Source organism: Beta vulgaris, chromosome 7 (genome assembly GCF_026745355.1).
Source record: "Beta vulgaris subsp. vulgaris cultivar EL10 chromosome 7, EL10.2, whole genome shotgun sequence".
NCBI lineage: Eukaryota > Viridiplantae > Streptophyta > Magnoliopsida > Caryophyllales > Amaranthaceae > Beta > Beta vulgaris.
This window is the reverse complement of record NC_079208.1, coordinates 59518117-59537003: the sequence shown is the minus strand read 5'-3', so window position 1 is coordinate 59537003 and position 18887 is coordinate 59518117. Positions and strand designations below refer to the sequence as shown.

At 37.6% G+C, this 18887-nt stretch overlaps 3 protein-coding genes across 6 annotated transcripts; 2 read left to right on the top strand and 1 right to left on the bottom strand.

The window, feature by feature from the left end:
* On the top strand, positions 1 to 4507 carry LOC104900230 (glucan endo-1,3-beta-glucosidase 9). The gene is made up of 2 exons (XM_010687604.4): positions 1 to 504; positions 3277 to 4507. The coding sequence occupies exons 1-2, from the start codon at positions 89 to 91 to the stop codon at positions 4370 to 4372; spliced, it is 1512 nt and encodes a 503-aa protein (XP_010685906.1). The 5' UTR covers positions 1 to 88; the 3' UTR covers positions 4373 to 4507.
* A 1589-nt stretch (positions 4508 to 6096) lies between these two features.
* LOC104900228 (transcription initiation factor TFIID subunit 15b) lies at positions 6097 to 11562 on the top strand. 4 transcript variants are annotated; one of them, XR_791062.3, is made up of 8 exons: positions 6097 to 6496; positions 6725 to 6869; positions 7917 to 8616; positions 9444 to 9594; positions 9671 to 9752; positions 10525 to 10727; positions 10848 to 10894; positions 11031 to 11562. XR_791062.3 is itself a non-coding variant. In XM_010687603.3 (6 exons), the coding sequence occupies exons 1-6, from the start codon at positions 6298 to 6300 to the stop codon at positions 10628 to 10630; spliced, it is 1383 nt and encodes a 460-aa protein (XP_010685905.2). In that variant the 5' UTR covers positions 6097 to 6297; the 3' UTR covers positions 10631 to 11562. The 4 variants fall into 4 exon arrangements, 1 of the variants encoding a protein (XP_010685905.2); XR_791060.4 differs by having other exon boundaries at positions 10848 to 11562; XR_791061.3 differs by having other exon boundaries at positions 10525 to 10894.
* A 1285-nt stretch (positions 11563 to 12847) lies between these two features.
* On the bottom strand, positions 12848 to 16955 carry LOC104900227 (protein FLX-like 1). The gene is made up of 4 exons (XM_010687602.4): positions 16451 to 16955; positions 15767 to 15930; positions 15499 to 15581; positions 12848 to 13512 (listed from the first exon to the last, which is right to left on the bottom strand). Exons 1-4 carry the CDS (start codon positions 16906 to 16908, stop codon positions 13411 to 13413), a joined length of 807 nt encoding a protein of 268 aa, XP_010685904.1. The 5' UTR covers positions 16909 to 16955; the 3' UTR covers positions 12848 to 13410.
* Between the last annotated feature and the right edge of the window lie 1932 nt (positions 16956 to 18887).

The window sequence follows — 18887 nt, the reverse complement described above, 5'->3', positions numbered from 1 at the left end:
GCGTGAGAAAGGGAAGGGAGTAGTGAGAGTTGAAGGTGTGGCCACACCATTAGTTGGAGGTGTGGCCAGCCACATTTAAAAGTTTGTGATGTACAATATCTCAATGATTACTAAAACCAATCCTACTCCCATGGCTCCACTTCACCATCACCACCTGAGATTTCTGGTAAATCTGCTACTTCTACTCACCATTTTCACTAGTGTTCTAAAAGTACAAGTTACATGTACTTCCATTGGAGTAAATTGGGGAAGAAATTCATCACACCCACTTCCACCTTCTAAAGTTTTGCAAATTCTCAAGTTCAACAATGTCACTAAAGTTAGACTCTTTGAAGCTGAACCTTCTGTTCTTGAAGCTCTTAAAGGGTCCAAAATTGATGTTATTTTGGGTATTCCAAATTATATGTTACCCAAGTTAAATTCTTCTTTTAAAGTTGCTCAGAGTTGGGTTCATGATAATCTTACTCGTTATTTATCTGATTCTTCCCCTAAAGTTCGAATTCGGTATGTTTGATCTCTATCTTTCTTGAAATTGTTTGTTTTTCTGAGTTGATTTTTTTTACCATTTTAGGGTTTTGATTGTTTAAATGCACTGGGTATCGTGTGATATAGTTGGTTTTTATTTGATATAATCACCTTTTGTATTGTCAGATTTTTATAATTGGTTTTATGATATAGTCAGTTTTCATTTGATATAATCTGTGTATCTATGTTACCCAGACACGAATTGGATTGGATGTCTATTCGAATACGGGTGTCCAAGTGTGCAACTCGGCTATTTTATAGAAAAAAGTCAAATTTTTAGTTTAAAATGAAGTATCCAGTGTCATGTCGGACACGACAAGACACCCCGTTTTTGAGGTAAATGAAGGATTGAAGGTGTCGAAGTAACACTGCTGTGTATTATGATATAGTCAGTTTGCGTGATATAGTCAGTTCGGGTTTATAATAATTTATTGTGAACTCGGTCCACCTAATACTTTCTATTGATTGTTTAATTTTGCAAATTTGATGTGAATTTGAGATTTGTTGTTGTGCAATTGAAGAATGCATTTGGTTTAGATAATTTATGATGTGTGAGTGTTATGTTTGTTGGATTTGGGTATTGTTTGAAGATGTATTTTTGATATAAAAAAAAGACTTCAATTTGGGTGGAAAATTAACTCATGACTAGCCAAAGATGGGGCTGATATGATGCAATGTTGTATGTACGAGACTATTGAGACTTGAGAGTATATGTTGTTTGAGAATTGTTTGTGGAGTGTAGAGACATCTTGATTTTCATAGGTGAGATTGAGCGAATGTGAGTGACAGACAAGATGACAAAGCAAACTGCTGAATCAGTTGGAGAATGATTAGCTAATAGCTTATGAAGTAATGTCAAAAACTCCCATCGAGATTTAGATTTCTTAATGTTGAGTTATGCAACTTCTTTTGGGGTGAAAATTGAGCTCATGATTAGCCAAAGATGGGACTTTTATGATGCAATGTAACTTGTAAGAGAGTCATATAGTATATGACTATTTGTTGGTTGAGAATTGTTTGTGGAGTGTAGTGACATCTTGATTTTCATAGTTGAGATTGAGCGAATGCGAGTGACAACTCGATGAGATTGCAAACTGCTGAATTAGTTAGAGAATGATCACCTAATAGCTTATGGAGTAATGTGAAAAACTCCCATCTAGGCTGAGATTACTTAATGTTGGGAATGTTGGCCTTCGTTGAAATATATACAATTCAATATTCAATGGCCGAGCTACTTGTCCTATTGTCAATTGGTTTTGAGATGGAGTCTGAGTTGGACTTTGTTCTCCTCCATTCTCAACACTTCAGATGATGTAAGGCACATAGGTAATGCATGCTGGTGTATGGTACAATGTTAATTGTGGTCTAATAGGCACCTCAACTTCTTTTGTGTGCCTATTCTTCCAACCCTAGCAAATGCCTCAATGGTGCCATCCAACTGTTCCATAAAAGATGAAGAAACAAGGCCATGATATGCATATTGATGTGTTTGTAGCAAATATAGTGTTATGTTGTACTGATTAAATCACATAAATTAGTACTCCCCTGTAAATTCTAAAAGTTTATCTTCTGTTGAGTTGCTTGGATAATAATTATGCTTTCTCAATTCATTTTTTACATCTGTGAAATGTTGGATAAGTAAGATAATTTTCCGTGTGTGCGCCTGCACGTGTGTGTCTATTCTATGCTTTTTGTTTAAAAAGCTAATTAAGTCTCATCACTCATGTGCGAAGTAGGAGCTATAGACTTTGGCAGATACCATTATACACGGTGAATGATACCACACCATTATCCATGCGTATGGTAGGTGTATTGCCTAGGCTGGGTTGAGGTAGGAGGTAGAGTGGGTCACACTTGATTTATCTGTGCCTCACGCCTCACTTGCAGATAAGTTAGTATCTGTTAGACCTTGTCATTAAGAAAATATAAGAGTGACCTTCTGATGATCTGATCTAGTGCTTTAGACAACGATAAGAATTAGAAAGACATTTTTCTATTGTGATCTAAATTTGGATATGGGCTGATTGCTTGAACTAGTCTCAAGCTGGACACTCTATGCATTATGCTAGGAGCCTAGGAAGTCCAAGGTCATTTAATGCAGGCAATACTCAATCCCTACATGATTAGCTTATAAGCTTCATATCATGACGAGCATTCGAACCTTTAATGCACCCTAAGCAGGAGCCTATTTAGAGACATTGATGTAAGATTGTGGTTTACCGTATAGCATATGCATGAAGATCATTTCCTTCTCCGAAACATTTTTTTCTTTTATTTTTTATGGTAAGGAGAAGGACCCTTTCCGGACCTCAACTCTCACAATTTCTTGGTTTGGCATTTGCGGGTTAGGTTCTTGCAAGTAGGTGGGGAAGATAAATGGATCTCTATCCCCAAGCACCACACTTGGTATGATTTGAACCAAAGACCTCTATGATATAAGGTAACAATCTTGTCAAGCGACCAAGTACTACTTGGTAGAGCCTAGAGGAAACTATACGTGGCTTTCCATCTGAATGTTAATTAATTATCAACTGCCTAGATTTATCATTCATTGTCCAACTCGGACTTCATAGAGAGGAGTGAATGCTAGCTTTCAATATATAAGCCAGAGTGCTCTGTTCTTTCTAATACTATTTAATTACATCTCCACTTTTATGACTGTATGTTTTCATCTTTATGATGTGAGTGATAATTTTTCTTGTCTTCTTAATTGTTTGCTCCTTGGTGTTCTAATTGACTCACCACTGACAGGTATATTGCTGTTGGCGACAATCCGTTTCTGCAAGTTTATGGTGGACATTATATTCCATTTGTAGTTGGAGCTGCTACCAACATTCAAGCGGCATTAACAAGGGCAAACAGAGCTGACCAGGTAAAGGTGCTTGTTCCGTGTAGTTATGATGCCTTTCAGTCGGAATCTGGCTTGCCTTCGAAGGGGCATTTTAGATCCGACCTCAATAAGACCATGGTCCAGCTGCTCACATTTCTCTCAAAACATAACTCACCATTTTTAACAAGCATATCTCCCTTTCACCTTCTCCAACAGAACAAAAACATCTCCCTTCACTTCTCTCTATTCAAAGAAACTTCCCACCCTCGTAATGATAATCACAAACTCTATGATAACAGCTTTGACTTGAGTTATGATACCCTCATCACTGCACTATCAAGTGCTGGTTTTCCCCGAATGGATATCATCATTGACCAGATTGGATGGCCCACAGATGGAGCTGTTAATGCCAATTCCTCTACAGGTGAAACATTCATGAAAGGTTTGTTGAACCATCTTCGTGGGAAATCAGGGACCCCATTGAGGCCCCACAACCCACCAAGTGAAGCATACCTTCTCAGCCTCTTAGACGAAGATCAAAGAAGCATTGCTGATGGTGGTTTTGAGAGACATTGGGGAATTTTCACTTTTGATGGACAAGCCAAATACGAGATTAATCTCGGTCAAGGTTCAAGAAGCCTTGTGAATGCCCAAAATGTGGAGTATCTCTCTGCCAAATGGTGCGTTTTAAACAACGACAAAGATTTGAGCAATGCCTCAGCGAGTGCCTTAGATGCATGTTCAACTGCAGATTGTAGCGCTTTGTCTCCTGGAGGCTCGTGTTACAACCTTACTTGGCCTGGAAACATATCTTATGCTTTTAATAGCTATTATCAGCAGCATGATCAGAGTCCTGATAGCTGTGACTTTGGTGGGTTAGGCTTGGTTACTACTGTTGATCCATCTGTAGATAATTGTAGATTCGTTGTTCTACTAAGGACTTCATATGGAGGTATTCCGCGAGTGCCTTCATCCATGTACTTGATTCTTTTGTCACTGATGGTATTTCTGGTATGATTAAGTAGTCCTGTAAATCAGAAGTGTGGCAAGCAGCAATTTTCAACTGTTCTGTTAGCTGCTACCCAGAGATTTGATCTTGAGTTGGTTAGATACCAAATCATTTATTCATATTGTCATTTTTGTCATTGTGTACATGATGAAAGAAGAACTTCCCAGTAGCAAAACCTACTTCCTGCGTTTCTAATAACGGCCCGTTTGGTAGTTGGTCATAAATGGTGGTAATGGGAATGAATTTGTGTGTAAATTTGTGAAAAATATCATTGTCCATTACCATGGTAATGCTAATTTATCCTAAAGTGTCCACTTTCCTTCTTGAATTTTCATTCCCATCCAATACCACCTTGTAGGGTGGTAATGAGTGGTAATGAAAATTGCTTCCCTTGGAGACAAAAACACAAATTTAGGGGTGAGATTGCTTGTCCATGGAGAAAAAATGCATCTCCATGGAGATTTTAAGGGTGCTTCCCTAATAAAATTACACTTAAAATTCATTCCTATTACCATAATTTATTAACGACTACCAAACGGGTCGTAAGTGTAACACAGCAAAAGTACACAAAAATCAAGGCAGCAAGAGTTGGAACAACTTTTATGACTGATTTAATCTCCCTTTTCTATCAACATGTGGGGTTGGGTGAGAACAATTAAAAAACAAATGTTATAATTGCCAATTGGTGTGGTAATCTTAGATTCTTAGCCTATCTAACATGTTGAAGAACTTTAACTAGAACCTGGTTTAGTGAATTAGTGGTAAGAAATGTTCCTATGATGTTGAGATCATAAATTCAAACCTTATTAACGACTCTTTAGGAGTGAAGATTCCTTTATTCTTTCCTCTCAACTTCCAAAGAACTTGACATGATAATCTGAATTGAATTACTTATAGTTGCGAGAGGTGTTGATCCGATACAGACAGTGCACACCACCATCCTTAAAAAAGGAAAATTCTAACTAATCTTAGCCATATAAAAATCCTCTAACTTAAAATCCTATGTATTGTTTTTATGTGTTTATAAAAATGATAAACACCAACCATTTTTAAGCTAGAAGTTGATCTACAAGTTATTGACCCTTGAATTTTAATGTGAAGTGCTAAACACTAAGTATATTTAAGCTAATTACCTCTTCCTAGTTAACTTGAACTTATAAGACTTAAATCGGTTTTATATAATGAAAGGATCATTGATATTCTAATATTGATTACATATTACTTAAATGTTTGAATGCTAGGGAACAAGTATAGAGTGAAAGTTATTTAGGGTATCAGTTTCTCGAGTACGTGTAAGAAATTGAATCGTATCTTGTATTTAGAGATTTATACAAAATTGTAAGACCTTCTCGAAGAAGGTTATATATACTAAAGGAGAAACAAAAGTAATGAAAAATATACTTATTATTGAAATGAGATTTATGTTGTTTATTTTTAGAAAAAAAGCATTTGATATATATTCAATTTAGAATTACAAGTAAATATTCCTTCGAAATAACCAAAGGTTAATTTCTTTTTTTTTGCAAGTTTTGAATACCATGCTACATGATTAGAGCTATCATTTTGATTGATGAACTGCCTTGTTAAATTAAAATGAACCAAGAATTAAACTAAACTTTATTAAACTGAAATAACACGAAAAATAGAATCAGACTTTACCTACTAAGTTAAACGCGCATTAAATGGCATCCATCCTCTTCCTTTATTTGTGGACACAAGGCAATTGACAGATGAGAAAACGTAAAATTGGCTCAGTCGGCTGGTCTAACTGGAAATACTTAAACCCAAAAAACCTTACCTTTTGTCCCTCTTTAACCTAAAATCGGATTTCTCTAGACTTACACTAGTTTATCGCTTCTTCTCTCTCTCTCTTTCTTCGCACATTTTTCTCCTTCTACACTCTATTCTACAAAACCCTAGATCTCGTCTCACGATGTACGGCGGAGATTCTAATCCTCCTTCCTCCGGAGGAGGCTATGGCGGCGGAGGTTATGGCGGCGGTGGCGGAGGTTACGGAGGTGGAGGCTCTGCTGGTGGTTATGGCGGAGGTGGAAGAGGTGGTGGTGGTGGAGGATATGGAGGCGGTGGAAGAGGTGGTGGTGGTGGATATGGCGGTAACTCTGACAGTCGAGGTACTTTATCCTTTATCTTTCTCATTATCGCTTTTCGTTTTTTCGGTGTTCTAGGTTTTTGCTCTGTTTGATTTCGTGCGGTATTTTGCGATTTTGTTTTCGAATTTTGATCGGTTGAGTTTTCGCTTGAGAAATTAGTTGATTTATTTTCCTTGAAGATGTTAATTTTGCGACTGTAATGTGAATTTTGTGATTGTAATGTGAATTTTGTGATTGAAATGTGTGAAGGTGGTGGATATCAAGGAGGAGGAGATCGAGGCAGTCGAGGCGGAGGAAGAGGAGGAGGAGGAGGAGGAAGAGGAGGTGGAGGTGGTGGAGGCGGTGCCCGAGGAGGTAGTGGTAGAGATGGCGATTGGTCATGTCCTAATCCAGGGTAAATACTTCTGCCGTGAGAATTTTTTATTTATTAATCTTTATATACTCGTCATGCTAGAAGATAAGTTTAATGCTATGCTTTGTTAGTTAGTTTCGATTTGGTTGGATTGAAACACACATTTGGTGGAAAATGATTTTCCATGAACCATTATTTTGAGAAACATTACTGCTGTAGATTATTTTTTATTTATGTGGATCCCTGCAAGAAATTTGAGAAAAAAGGAAGATTGGAGAGGAGAGGGTGAATGGGAGGAGAGATAGAGGAAGATAAGGAATAGAGAGTAAAATGTAGCATTAAAAAGGAAGATGCTTTCTGCATTATGTAAACGAATCAAAGGGAAGTGTATAATGTGCTTTTCCTTGATGATGTTTTCCCTGCAATTAAAGACTAACTTGGTAAATTTTTGGCACGTAGATGAAAGATATGGCTTTAGAAATTAGTAATTTAGTATTTTTTGGTTGCTACCTGGTTTTCCTTTTTATTTGGCTTGGGTATTGTTACTCTGCTTGTATTTAGTTCTTGTCGAAGGTTGAGATTCTTTCCTTCACTGTGTCTTTTTATTTAGTATTAGTAGTAAAGGTTTGTCTTTGCTACACAATAGTTCAAGTTTTGTAGATACAAGTAAAGCTATTAAATCTTTTGCCCAAAGTTTTGACTGATGTGTTCTATAAGGGCCCAATGCTTATTATATCAAGTTTCTATCTAGGTAGCTATTGAAAATGACCCAATGCTTATTATATCAAGTTTCTATCTGGGTAGCTATTGAAAATGACATATGGTTAAATCTTGTCTTCCTCTTGTTCCATGCTTTATTATACCAAGTTACTATCTAGGTAGCTATTGAAATCAATGTTTGGTGAAAAGTTGTCTTCCTTTCAGTTTCTTTGCTCTGGGATGATATTGACACCTTTTATTGACGGTTGAATCTTATGCGTATTTTTTTTACCGCTGTGTTCTCATGCTGAATTGATACGAATCTTTGATCGTTGTTATATTTCTAGATAGTATACTATCATAGCAGCTGAAACTGTTTAATTTTTGCAGTTGTGGGAACCTAAACTTTGCAAGAAGAACTGCTTGTAATAAATGTGGAGAAGCTGCACCTGCTGCTGCTGGCGGTGGTGGTGGCAGCAGTGGTGGTGACCATAGAGGTGGAGGTGGTGGGTACAATAGAGGAGGTAGTGGAGGATATGGTGGTGGTGATAGAGGGGATAGGGGCAGGGATAACAACTATGATAGTGGAAGAGGTGGAGGTAGCAGGGGTGGCTCTTATGGTGACGGTCAGGGTAGAAATGATGGTGGATATGGCCAGGCTCCCCCAGCGGCTCCTTCATATGGTGGGACTGGTGGAAGCTACCCTTCTATGCAGAACCCCTATGGTGCAAACCCTGCCTATGGAAATGATTCTGCTGTCCCTCCCCCAACAAGCTATACTGGTGGCCCTGGATCATTACCACCATCATATGGTGCACCAGGAGGAGGCTATGGTGCTGATGCTTCTGCAGATTATCGCGGTGGTGGGGGTCGTAGTGGTCCGCCCAGTGGTGGATATGGTGGTGGTCAAAGACATTCAGGTGGTGGTTATGGTGGAGATGCTCCAGTGTCTGCTGACCCACCTGCGAAAGTGAAGCAATGTGATGAGAATTGTGGGGATTCATGTGACAACTCCAGGATTTATATCTCTAATTTGCCACCAGATGTTAGCATTGACGAACTGAGAGATCTTTTTGGTAACATTGGAACTGTAAGTTCTGTTTCTTCCCTTCCTCAAGCTTGCACTCTTTCGTGCGGCATTCTTGGACCTATTTAATATATCTGATATATGCCACTTCTGTTATGGTAGATTAATAACAGTGTCTCATTTCTCAATTTGTGCTAAATTTCATTCATTTCTTAGATGGTTCATTTGATTATTGGAGTTGCTTTTCATCTCTTTTATGTTGGTATCTTAGTTCATGGTCTTGTTGAATTATGGGTATTTTCGAATTGAAGGGAGTGCATCGTATCATTTCGAGTGAAGATGAGTGGCCCTCACTTTTTAAAAAAAATTGTAAGATTTGGAACTTTTAACTTTACCCCTATTTCCAATTTGGAGTCAAACTGGATTTGCTAACAGCTTTCACCAGTATTTTCTTGAAACCCCCTCCCCCCTGTGTATCAATGATATATCACTTGGAAATAGTTGTTCCATTGGCATCGTTTCTCAAATCTGTTGTTGAAAATTTTTATCTTACAAATGACCTTAGATAAGGTTTATTTTGCCGATAATTGCAGCTTTCAGAATTGGTTTTACCTTAAAATTGTCAATCTTTATGTTCCCTACCCCCCCTCCAAATTTAAAAAAATAATAATAATATTTTAATAATAATGGAGAAACAGATTATTCTATGCTAATTGCCTAAGTTGCTGCAAATAATTTACAATTGATGACATGTATTTTACTTGTTTCCTTTATGTGCTTGTGGAAATTCTCTAAAGAGTAGCCTTGGCAAATCGTGGCATGACAACTGAGAATAATGACTAATGAGGACAGGTGGTTTTCGTAGTTAACATTATATCTTTGCTATATAGGTTGCAAGAATCAAGCAAAAGAGAGGTTACAAGGATCAGTGGCCGTGGAGTATAAAGCTGTACACCGATGATAATGGAAAGAACAAGGGTGATGGTGTTTTGTCTTATGAGGACCCATCAGCAGCTCATGCTGCTGGTGGCTTCTTTAACGGTATGCTGAGAGCTGCGATTTCATATGACTTACATGATGCATTATTTGTCATGTGATATAACTGCTTTTTATATAGGTCATGATATAAGAGGATACAAGATCAATGTTGCAATGGCAGAGAAGTCTGCACCAAGGGCACCACAGTCCTATGGCCATGGGTATCAATCTTTGCTCTTAGTATATTATCATGCAATTGTTTTATATTTATAAGCTGAACTGTTTCTTCGTGTTTTGTTTTTGTTTGCTCTTGAGTTTACTGACTTAATGATTATAAAGCGGTGGATATTTTGGTTTAAGGCTCTCCATTAATTTGCGCATGATGGTGCATGTGTTGTGTTCTGGGGGGTGGACATTTATTGGGCATTTGAATAGGATCACTTTTTTTTATTCAATAGTGAATATCTAACTACCTTCCGGGAGTACCATTGTGCTGTGTGATTTTGGTTGAATTTGAAATGCTTCATCTTTTAAGTAGCACGCAACTTCTTTTTTAGTGATGCTTGAATCTGTTCTTTTAAGCATGTGAAAGCTCAAATTGTTTGCTTATGATGTTAGGTTAATTACATTATACTTCCTTCGATTTTTTATTACTTGTTACGTTGGACTATGGCACAATAAGTTAGGATAGTACAGAAATAGAGAGATAAAGTAAAGGGATCTCATGTGCTAACATAGAGAAAGAGAGAATGTATTACCAAATATGTCAATGTTGTAACTACTATGCAACTTCCTGATAAGGGAAATGTTGCAAGTAAAAAAAAAACAGAGGACCTCATCAGACCTGAAACTTTTTTTAAGGTGAAGAGAACGCACCCACATGCGTTGCTTCTCTGATCCGTAATTGTTCCTTCTTGTTGATGTATGTATTCTCTTGTTATTCGCATGGTCTTGATTACCTTCCTTACTATGTTATTTTCTTTGCTACTGTAGAGGTGGTGGTAGAGGTGGTTACGGAGGTGGAGATCGTCGAAGAGACTATGGAGGCTCTGGTCCAGATAGGCATTCTCATGGTGGAAACCGTTCTCGTCCATACTGAGAATTTCTGAAGCATATAATGTACTAAGAAAAACTATTGTCTTGAGGAATTTAATTGTAGTCCCGCTGCGGGGTTGTTCACAAAAGGAGATAAAGAGGTAGGTTGTTCACTTGCTTTGAGCAATACATACCCCTTTACTCCTTTAGTACATGTTACTTCGAGGGGTTTTTTTGTTTAGGGTTGGGATTGATTTGAATTGTGTGACTGTCTTTTATAGAGGCAAGTGGATAAATCTCGAAATTGCTGGTAGGTTGAACATTTCAGGTGAGTGCTGCTCTTTTAAGACTGCATCTTTATGTTTAGGAGATTTAGCTGGTGGTCTTTCGCTGCATCTTAGCTTGCATGTTACTAGTTTGGCAAGTTTAACTTGCATGTATGAGTTTAATCAATATTTTGCCAGCTCAATCAATGACTCTGCTTCGGACTTGGGGCCTTTAATCATTCCTTCCCAGATCTATTTGATTCTTCGAACTGACTAAAAGCATGCAGTCTCGTTTTTTGACTCGAATCTGGATCTAAGTCAGAGTTCGACCTTCCACAACACACATCATCAGTTCAAATTTTGATTCTTCATCCGTGAAACGTGGTGTCGATGTTGCCTTATCATTCCTTCCCTTGTTTTTGAGCAAATAGTAGTGTCTAATATTAAGAAATCGGTAATCGTGGCGAGAAATGTTATAACTTTCATCCGGCGCTGAGCGAAGAGGCTCGAAGACTGATTAGCTCGGCCTCTGTTTCAAGTCTGTTACCTGCTTGCACGCAGACTTGTGCAATATGGTCGTAATATTTTCTGTGTCCAGCGATATTGGTGTAGGTGTAGTAGTAGAGGGGTCTGTTTTTGATTGTACAACTCTTTTTTTGATTAGTTGTAAAAGTAGTAGTGCGAACATGCAATAATAGGGGCTGCTATTAATAATAAACATTTTGCTTTCTTTTCTTGTCTCTTTATTCTCCGTTTCTTACTTAGCTTTGCCATTTTCTTTGGGTTTTTCGTTTACCGTAATCATAAATCAACTACGTTGAAAGGATTAAGACATCTAAAGTAGAATAAAATCTGTCTACTTTGCGGCCAATTACTTGGAGAAATCACTGACGAATTCTAGAAAGAAACATATGCTTTGAAGGCTGAGATTTTATTTATCAACCTATGCCTTACATTTGAAAATCTGGTATATAGATGTAACCTACAAGTTAATTTTCATTTCACTAAATCCAAAGTAATAGTTTCATTAACAATATTTTTATCTTCAAAAGAATATACAAAGAATTAGATTAAGCGTATTTTCTTTGTTTATTTTGTAATTTATATGTGAAGAATAAATATTCTATAATAACAAAAATTAAGTTATTAATGGTTTAACTTGTGCGTTGATATGTGTGAATCTTGTCTCTCTTTGAAGATCTTTTTTCTTCATAGACATAATCAAGTGTTATTAAATAACAATGGAATTGATGGAAAAAAATTATTGTCGTTAAGGTTGGAGAATTTATTCCTTATCAATCAAATCACGCTCTCTTGAAGATAAAATTTCTTCTTATACGCATGTAATATTTCTTCTTACTACGACCTATTCAGTGGCCACTAAAATCTATATAGGAAACTGGTTCAGTATAAAGAAACTTAAGCATTATGTTGGTAGCTCAACGGAGTACCACGCTAAATTTCAAGGCATTTGTTCAGGGTTCAAATTTTCATTTCAACATGTTAGAGTGTTTATTATGAGTTGTTTAGCCTTATACCCAGCCTTTGAGTTGTTGTGCCTTGCAGGTTAGTAGCTCAATAAGGATTGGTCGTCGTACTAATTATCTTTTCAAATAAAATAAAAAAAACTTAAAACACTTACATTTGCTCAAGATTTTTTGGCTATGTGGTGAGAAAATACTTACCATCCAACGCATTTCTAAATCATAATCGCTAGAATTTTTTATTTTTTAATAAGGTAAGTTAAAATCTCTTGCAAATAGGAGGATTCAGAGGTGAAATTCGATTTTAAGACATTTGGAGTCATAGGTGATACCAACACTACGAAACTATCATTAACTGCTAAACGTAGAGAAATTGGAGCACAAAGCATTAAAGATAAAGCCTACTATCAAATGAAGTGTGTTTTTTGAATTGAGATCCACCTGCAATAAGGTGTGCAAACGGAGTAATGGACAAAGTCCTTCACCAACAGTCAACACAATATATTTCTTTATGAAGCAATAAAACCAACATGGAGCAATCGTTTTAGAATGTGCCATTGATAGAAAAGCCAACAACAACAATTTGCCCAGTAGAGACACACGACTTCGTGAGAAGCCAGTTACACTCGCAATCTTGTGACTTGATCTAGCTGTATTGTCAAGGTAAGAGATCCAATGATAGATACAAATCTCAAACTATATCATACATCCACTCAACTTATAACAACACTAAATCCATGTATTATACCATATAACAGCAAATAAAACGAACTAACTCATGCACAACGACATTTTTAGTTGCCTTATCAGTGACAAGAAGGTACAATAAAGTTTTGGTGCAAATGTTTGTTCTTTTCCCGTAGAACAACTCTAGTCGAACCTGATCCAATCTACGAGTAAACCAAAAAAAGGAGGCAGCTCCAGCGTTGGTGCAAATACTTGTTCTAATCCCAAATCGATAAAGTGACTATTTACTTACTATATCCCCAGACTGTTTCTGGTTTCAGCCAAAATCTGATTGCAAGGTCATGTTCTACAGTTAAAGCATCCATTTACACTTTAAGCCACCAAGAAGGAAAGTCACGATATAGAGCTCATCCTTTTGGCAAATGAGGCTGTTGGGAGTCAAATTGGCTATGATTACCTGCTCGATGCACATATAGAGCTGGGGAAGCACTATCAGCAGTCAATTGTCCCTGAAATAGAACAGATATACAGACTTCAGATGATATTCATTATAACTAAAAGAAAATGAGTAAGACCCAAGTTGCAATCCCATCATAATTATTGGTAAGTAGATTTTCAGCTAATTTTAATAAAGAGGCCCTTAAGTACAGCATTCAACTATCCCATTGTTAACAAAGAAATATTTTACTCGGAGGAGCATCAGTATATCCTAACCGCTACAAGAAACATATGCCAAAGGCTCAAGGCCTTTCCAATTGAGAGGTGGACTGGTCATGAGAAACCTGAAGACGTAATTACTGATTGCATGATTCATAATCTTTTCCCATATTAATGCTAGCTAGACCTATGAAGAGTTCCTCCACAAGTTTTGCTTTTAGAAGTATATTCCACAAAACCATCCACTAGATTGGACCAGCAGTTTCTGTTAATGAATTGCTAATGACACTAGCACTGTTAAATTCCATTTCCCCATACACTCACCAAGAAAGTTCCTCCAACATTAGCAATGTCCCTCTTCTTCCACCTCATCTCATTCCCAATTCATGCCCTACTATCGATTGCAATCTCTTTCCTTAACCGAAAAATCATAAACTGGATTTTCTCTTTCAATATACTCTCAGGATCCTCCACTTCAAAATCCCTAACAAACCCATCATCACCCACATCGATATTCCCACTTCCACTTCCACCTCCTCCTTTGTCATCCATTTTCTTCGACACCCAATTCGTTAGAGATCATTTGCATTCCTTCTTAGACTCAAAAACCTTAACTTTCAGCTCCCAAGTGCAAGATTACCAAAAATTAACATCACCCAGTACTCTCTTACCCCAATGCACCCAACTAGAAAGTACCAACAGAAAACAGGAATGTATGTGTGAGTCGTGACAGAATTGATGGAAGCTAAACAGCGGGTTTCCGTTTCCAAATCTATTAGTGCTTCCACCCCAAATGTCCCCCCAAGTTGGTTAGACAACGAATAAAAGCTCAATTAGTGGAATCCGATTGCTTTTATAGAGTTGCAGTTGGTTGCACTTTGTGACTTGATGTTGTAGTAGTAGTATTAATTTAAAATTTCTTAATACGGGTTTGACCTCTCACTTCCATCCTGAAATCAATATGCTAATCAATAAACTCTGGTGCAGTAGCAGCTCTGCTCTGCACCTGAAAAATTATGCCCACTTATCGAATCCTATGCATACAATTTTGTGAATAGTATTTTTCAACCCAAAACAGGGAGTGGCCTTAATGCCTTATTGTTGGAAAAGGTTTCCTAAATCCAGTATTAAAATCCTTTGATATCAACATTTCACTCTCTCGATGTCACAACAATATCTAAAGCAAAACTGATTTATGAGAATCTCAAGGCAGCTTCCTCCATAAAGTTGGCAGGAAACACAACTCAGTTTAATTTTAGGGATTATTGAAACACAAGTGATATGGACTTTACGGGACAAGGAGCTCAAAATTTCACCAACTGCGAACTGGCGTTAGCGATGTTTCTATTTTATTCCCTCCCTCTAGATTTAAGCATAGAAACTTTATATACCTTAATGCAACAGTTTGTATTAGAAATCTGTGCTTGTTGAAAGTACTTTTGTCTATGCTTGAATCTAGACAAGTAAATGCAAGAGTAAAGCATTGTAACTTCTTAATATTTTCGGTGTACTTCATTGTTAAAAGGTAGGGGTTAGCTAAACTTCGATTGATTTAATAATATGACATAATTAGAAAAGAGAAAGTGATGTGCTGTTGAAAAATTCTGCAAAAATCAAACATGTTCAATGGGTCAAAACGGTTAACCAGTTTGATTAAACAGTTCCACTTAGTGTCGATCAGTCTAAACAATTAACAAGAAGTCGAATTACTGTCAATGATTTCAACAAGTACATTTACAACGCAAACACCAATGTGATACAAAATTACACATTGCCAAGTCTAATCAAAACAAGCACAGCTTCTTAAGCACATTGATAACAAATTAAGGATCGCATACCTCATGCATGGAATACTGAACAGAATAAGGACCTCCTCCATATGACATACCACGACTTCCGTAGTTTCCCATGTATCCAGGACCTGAGCATGAAACATTCACACAGAAATTCAGAACATGGAAATGCTAGTCGTGGAATTTTTGCAACGTATAGATAATTAAGGTGTGCATCATCATAGCACAACAGCGACCCCAACATATAGATAATTAAGGTGTGCATCATAGCACAACAACGACCCCAACAAACAAAGAGCTGGGAAATGCATACTTGGATTTGAAGCAGCAGCAGCAGCCCTTGCTCGTTTCTCAGCATTCGCAAGCTCAGCATGTAGCATCTCGATTTCACGTTGCAGTGACTTCATATGTTTCTCCATTGCTAGACTTTGTTCAATGTTAGCTGCCCGTGTCTTCTTTTCACATTCTACTGCAGCTCTGTTGATTTCCCAAATATTCAACAACAATGACAAATATATACCATTAACATTAAACTTAATAAGAAAAACTCATGTCCTTAGAAAAGTCTACTCTATTGCAATTTGCAGCAACATATTATAACACAAATTAAACCTAACTTCACAAAATCCCAACAAAACTTCTTAATCAGAGCATAATAGAAAGTTTCACACTTCCAAAGTTCAAATATTTCCAATCAAATAAACCTAATTTCCTTCTCTCAAGTAAAACCAAATGAAAATCAAAACATCATAGTACTACTACAATCCATAATAACACCCCCAAATAAAACCCAATTTCACAGCATTCCCACAAAACCCCATGTCAATTAAAGCAAAATACTATAAAATTTCACACTTCAACAACACAAATCCTTTGAATTAAATAAAACCCAACTTCACAATGAACCCTACTTCAAAATTACTGTATAAAAATCCCAAATTTCAACCCAAATCAACCCAATTAAAAATATAACGTCAAAAGTAAGTGAAAATTTCACCTTCCTTTCTGAATTTCTTCCTTCATCTTCTCAACATCAGTCTTAATAACACCCACTTGAGAAGAATCCTCCTTAACCCGATTCAACTCAGACTCAAGCTTATTAAAATGAGCAACAAGCTGAATTTTACTCTCAGTCAACTTCTGAATATCAGTAACAACTTGCGCATGTTCAGAATGAAGGGCTTCAATTGCGCAAACCTCAGCCTCAACTTTGACAGACTTATCGTAAAGTTCCTTAATTTGAGAGTCTCTTTCCTCCCTGAATTTGCGTGCGGTGGCGGAGAGTTCGCGCAATTCGTGATCAACGGCGAGAAGTTCTTGCTTGAGTGCAGCGTGGATTGCAACCATTTCTTTTTGGTCGAGAAGAAGGCCTTGGATTTCACGGTGTTGTGCTGCGATTAGTGATGGTGGTGGTTTTCGTTGGTGGGGTTGTGATCGTGCTGTGCCACCGGCCATTTTTTTTTTTCTTTCGCAACTTCGCCCCACTGGTGTGGCTCTTCGCCGTTTTGATTTAAAGGGTCTTGTTATTTACCGTCCTGCGGGTCTTTTCTCCCCAATTTATTTTCACTTCAATTTAGTTAAGCTCCAATTATAATTTTTATTACTTATAATTTATGGTTTATTCACCAAATATCCCTGACAAAAATATGTATTCACCAAATACCCCAACTTTTTTCAAAATTCACTATATACTCCTGACTTTAAACAAAATTCACCGGATACTCTTACTATTAACGGACGTTATGGGTGAGCACAACCGGGTATCCGTTAGAATTTCATAGACCCGAACCCAGTGGGCATTAAAAATCTGAAATTGGAATTGGTCAAACATGATCATAAATTTTTGGACCCAGACTCGGAACCGATGTGTACCAGGTCCAGAACTAGATACTCAGTTGTAAGTTTAACAACATATTAAGATGGGTCAATTGAGCTATTAAGTTTTTTTAAAAAAATAAATGGGCCTAAAGACCTACTAAGTACTTACTATTTACTTAACAACTATTATCCTATTACCAATTCTATATGAGTATATATATAAAAAAAAACAATTCTAAGTACTGAGTACCCGGACCTATCCATGCTCCAACTGGGTACCTAGAGCCGGAACCGGTCAAACCGGGTAATGGGTTCGAGAAAATTCTACCCATAATTGGAACATGATGCAATCGGGTCCGTTTTGGACCCGGACCCAGTCACCCAGTTTTGTGCCCGGTCCCGATGGTCCATATCGGGTCCGGTTTTGGGTCTAGGTACCCGAAATTTTTGCTCGCCCCTAACGGACGTCAGTGCTCCGTTAGCCTGTATTTACAAGTTTGCCATAAGTCAGCCTAATTAGCCTTAAGTCAATCTAATTAATCTAATTAAACCTAACTAAACCCCAAACTCTCCATAACTAAACCCTAAACTCTCCCTAACCCAACCCCAATCCTACACCCACCACCCAACCCCATCCCACCCCTTCCCCTCCCCCTCCCCCTCCCCATCAACCCCTGCAAACCTCCTTCACGGCAGCCCCTCTCCCCTCACCTTGCTCGCGCCTCCCCTCCCCTTCCTTCCCCCGTGCCTCCACTTTCCTTCCCTCGTGCCTCCCCTCTCCTAATTTTTTAAAAGGAGATTTTAGTATATTATTTATAAGTAATTATACATATGTACTTTTTTGAGGGATTAAATTGATGAATAGTCCTTATTATAATTTACTATATAGAAAATGTAAAAGGAACTAAGACTCTGTATTTCTAAACTTAGTTCAGTTTAATATTTTGAGTTCAGTTAAAATTCTCTCATTACAAAAGAAAGAGGCATAAAAAGTTATCTAAGTACACTCCAATGCATATAAATAGGCGTTTGGTTATATACTGATAGAGGTGGCAAACGGGTCAAACGGGTCGGGTCAAAATCGAGTCAACTTTTTGTTCGTGTCGGGTGGAGTACGGGTCATGTTTGTTCGGGTACGGGTTAATATCAGGTCCATGAGATTTCGGGGTCATATCGAGTTGGGTTAGAACGGGTCGGATTAAAACGGGTCGGGTTAGAACGGGTCGGGTTAGGTCGGGTCGGGTTAGATCGGGTTTTCAATCTCCCAAATAAATAAAACACATATAAAACTAATGAGAGTAGATTAAATAATTCATGGACAGTGGCTAAATTATATATAATATTTCAATACAATATTTTCCTTAAATTTGTTTAAAAAGTAACTAATATGACAACTTTTCGGGTCGGGTTCGGGTTGTGGTCATCATTATCGGGTCATTTCGGGGCGGGTAGATTCGGGTTTGGGTAGATTCGGGTTTGGGTAGATTCGGGTTCGGGTCATATTCGGGTCTATTTTAAATCGGGTACGATTTGGATCGATCGGGTTATTTCGGGTCGATAGTTTCGGGTGAAAAACGGGTTGCGTGTCGGGTCAATTTTGCCGGCTATATATACTA